General features: G+C 33.7%; 1 protein-coding gene across 1 annotated transcript; it reads right to left on the reverse strand.

Annotated features, from left to right (window-relative positions):
• Window positions 1–793: 793 nt before the first annotated feature.
• On the reverse strand, window positions 794–3,378 carry LOC306998908 (mannose-binding protein A-like). The gene is made up of 4 exons (XM_079613311.1): window positions 3,237–3,378; window positions 2,181–2,373; window positions 1,997–2,074; window positions 794–1,816 (listed from the first exon to the last, which is right to left on the reverse strand). The coding sequence occupies exons 1-4, from the start codon at window positions 3,237–3,239 to the stop codon at window positions 1,344–1,346; spliced, it is 747 nt and encodes a 248-aa protein (XP_079469437.1). The 5' UTR covers window positions 3,240–3,378; the 3' UTR covers window positions 794–1,343.
• Between the last annotated feature and the right edge of the window lie 609 nt (window positions 3,379–3,987).

Raw genomic sequence — 3,987 nt, forward strand, 5'->3', positions numbered from 1 at the left:
GTATTTATTATTTCATACATTTCATAAAATTCTGAAATATAGGCCTACTGTGAATTATGTGAGCATATTAAAGACATTGTTAACAGATTTGTATATATCTTAATATTGTATCACAGTAAACAATTATTTTTGCTGCTTGTTAAATTTACTTAAAAGTTACACAAAGTAACACACATAAAGTAACACAGTTGCTGAACATAATTTGTGATAAATTGTGCCCAATCTACTTGTAAAACTGAAGTTTACTTAATTTTATTTGAGTTGGAACTACCTTTTTGCAGCAGTAAAAATGTTTAGTTCCCAGCATGCTTTGCTGGATCAGGAGAGTAAGTGTTGAAATTAGGTGCTATGAGTTTTTGAGTAAAAGGAAAGACAGTGTTTAATGTTCATTATGTTTGACATTTGAAAGAGTTTCTGTTATATTGAACTTTTTGAGGTTTCCATTTGGCTGAAGAGTAGAGCTTGTGCTTGTGGGTTGCTACATGAATTAAGTTGATTACACTCAATGAGCTTTAACTGTACTTACAGTACAGTGACAAGTATATTTATATTCATTGCAAATATATGCTATAGTCACAGCTATTATAAAAGTAAATAATAATCAAGAGTTCAGATTACACGAATGAGATCCAGCGCCGTCATTTAAATGTTTAATTTGTAGTTGTAATATTTGCGAGCTTAAATGTCTGCAATACGTATTCAAAACTATATAAAATATGCTATACTGTAAAATATGATCGAAAATAAAGGAATTATCATGGTTGTGAGGAGTATTTAAAAAAAAAGTTTAGAGGATTTAAGTAAATCGGTAACACTTTACAATAAGGTTCATTAGTTAACTACATTAGTTAACGTTAACTAATAATGAACTGCACTTATACAGCATTTATTCATCTTTGTTAATGTTAATTTCGACATTTACTAATACTTTATTAAAATCTTGTTAACATGAGTTAATGCACTGTGAACTAACATGAACAAACAATGAACAGCTTTATTTCTATTAACTAACATTAACAAAGATTCATAAATACTGTAACAAATGTATTGTTCATGTTAGTTAATACATTAAATAATGTTTAATAAATGAACCTTATTGTAAAGTGTTACCAGTAAATCCTTAAACATTAATTAATGTATGAATTAAAAGAAAAAAAGTACTATAGTAAAAAAGAATCAACGTATGCTGGATTAAATAAACAACCCAGTTTGCTGGGTAAAATAAACTAAATGTGATAATATTTACCCAGCCCTTGGGTTGAAACGACCCAAATTGGGTTGTTTGTAACCCAGTGTTTTTTTTAGAGTGTATTGTAGACTGGTTTGTTTTTATAGTGTAAATTCTATCTTATTTCTATTTCACATATAATGGGATGTTGACCATTACAACCGACATCATCCCAAAGGCCAGTGTCTGTGATAGTACCACAGTCTTGTGCTCCCTTATAGTCATCAGGCTGACCAGGACCCCAGTTTGTAAAAGTCAATTGCTTTCCCTCAGTGTCCACAAACTGTCCCTCGGTTTCTCTATCTGTGACTCTAATATATTGCTTCTTATTACTTAAACCACTGGATACTTTCAATAGTGCCTGGTTTTCTAAAGCAGTACTTGGCAAAACTATTACTCCACCAAAGTCCTTGCAGTACTTCATCCCATTATCAAAAGAGGCCTCAATACCATCAGTGACGTAGTATTTCTGTCCAACTTTTCTGAATGTACTAAAACTCACAGCTTTTTCAATCATAGAAATCTTGGCATTAAGATGCTGGATCTCAGATTTCAGGGAGTCAGCCGTGTTTTCACGTGCAGGTAAGCCTAAAAACAGAATAACACTTAGATATTAGGTACAGGGTTGAAATCTCCTAGGGTGTTAAATATACATTTCTGAAGTAGAAAAATCAACTTTTCAACACTTGCTGAAGCTCTACAGTAATTTCAACATGAGGAATTTTGAAATATCTAAATTACTTATAAAAACGTTTAATGTTTCATGACCTGGGGGTCCCCTTTCACCCTTGTCTCCCGTTGGGCCAGCCGGTCCTGCTTTACCTGGTGTTCCCTGCCCATTCACTCCTGAGACAGTAAAGTAGATGTGAAAAACATAACCGCATCTCTCTTCCTTACAAGGAGGTGAACCACTGACTCACTCATTCATTCTCTCTCACAGACACACACAAACCTGGCTCTCCTTTCTCTCCTTTGGGTCCAATTGCTCCATCTTTGCCATCTCTCCCATCTCTACCAGGCAGACCGTTGTGTCCAGGAGTGCCTGGAACGCCACCATGGCAGTTCTGAGGTTCAGCTCCATCCAAAAACTGCATTGCAAACTGAAGGAGCAGAAAAGCCCTGAGGAACATCTTTAACAGCGCCATCTGGTGGTGGAACACAACAGGAAAACTTCAGAGAAAATGGTGATTTACATTTGTTTAGTTATGCCTGTAGTGCCTTAAACCTACAGAAATAAAACAAAACAAAAGCTCCAAGTGTTTAGCAGTGAATAGCATTTTTTTTTACAATTTGCCTTGTAATAACTCATCAAATACATTAGACAATGTATCACTTGCAGGCGTATATTATTATAGCCTATATCTTGTGTCATGTGTATTAGGATTGTATTTGGAAAATGTGTATATATTTAATTGTGTGGCAGGATAAAGTTACAAAATGTTGTGAATGAACATCGATGAACCACAACAATCTCTATGAAGAATAACATACTTTAGGTGTGACTCGATCCCACAATTTTCCCCCTAAGTCAGCATGGAAACAGAAACACATCCTTTAAACCCAAATTCATTAGTCTTGTGAGAGGAAAGGATTTGTACGGAGCAAGCAGGAAATATTTGCTTTAGGCGGACAGACACAAGTTCCCATACAATGTCTTTTCATTAGCCACATTTTAAAGCTGGCCCAAATGAGATTTTGAGACAAAATTGCCCTGATCAGTTTGTAAATCTTGATATAAATTAATGTAATTCATTTGTACAACACACAATAATTTTAAATAATTATTTATCATCATTTAATTTCTAAAAGTTTTTTCATGAGTCATCTGGATAAATTGGAAGTTATTATTGCACTACCAAATAAAATAGCATAATGTGTTATCGCCATTAATTTAATGTCTCTTTACTATAAGTTCAAGCCACTTTTTTGGTTCACTGTTCCTGTGTTTTCTTTCTTTTATTAACTTACTGCAATGGTTCTCATATTAAAATAACATTCAGGTACTTACCATTTTAATGGAGGAGTCCAGGTGACAGCCAATATCTGTTGCCCAACAAGTCCGCAAGACTAAAATCGCACAAGTGACTGAAGAGAGGAAGGTCTTCTTGCTTTAAATCTGAGGGGCTTGTTGTTGTAAATCTCATATTCTGAAACACAGCTCTTCCGCTCTGGATATCCTGCACATGTGCAATGTGCTTTTAGGGAGATTAGGCCCTCCCAATCTCTCATATATTGTCACCCTGCTTAACTGGTTTTGTTGTACTATTGCTTCAAAATCATATGCTAAATGACTGAATTTAAGTGTATATATTGCAATTATGAATATGGTTGATGGGATACACATTGGAATGGATTTATTATTTGTTTGTGTATATTAAAATATAATGTAAAAAATGCTTCACAATCAAATTTAAAATGGATTTTTATAAACATAATATCAGATATGTTGTTAATGAGACGACTCCAACTCCTGTGAGGACTTCAGATGATGCAAACTCTGAATCAACATGACTTCAGTGATATCATTGTTTCTGCCTAAAATTAATACATTATCAACTGCGTGATTTGTATATGTACTGTACATTTCTGAATTACATTACTTGGACAATGTCTGATAACAGATCACTCAAAATTGTAATGACATGCATTTTCTGTAAAGCTGCTTTTAAACAATATGTGAAAAGCGCATAAATGTGATAAATGCAGATAAATGTGAATCTGTAGAAATAAATGTGAATTGAAAATTGAAAATTGAATTA

This window comes from Phoxinus phoxinus, assembly GCF_949152265.1.
Source record: "Phoxinus phoxinus genome assembly, chromosome: 5".
Classification (NCBI taxonomy): domain Eukaryota; kingdom Metazoa; phylum Chordata; class Actinopteri; order Cypriniformes; family Leuciscidae; genus Phoxinus; species Phoxinus phoxinus.

Excerpts from the sequence above, each read along its gene's own strand:
- LOC306998908 (XM_079613311.1), bottom strand. Across the intron at positions 2,075-2,180 it reads AGGAGAGAAAGGAGAGCCAG|GAGTGAATGGGCAGGGAACA; the intron begins GTTTGTGTGTGT and ends TTACTGTCTCAG. Across the intron at positions 1,817-1,996 it reads GGGTGAAAGGGGACCCCCAG|GCTTACCTGCACGTGAAAAC; the intron begins GTCATGAAACAT and ends TTCTGTTTTTAG.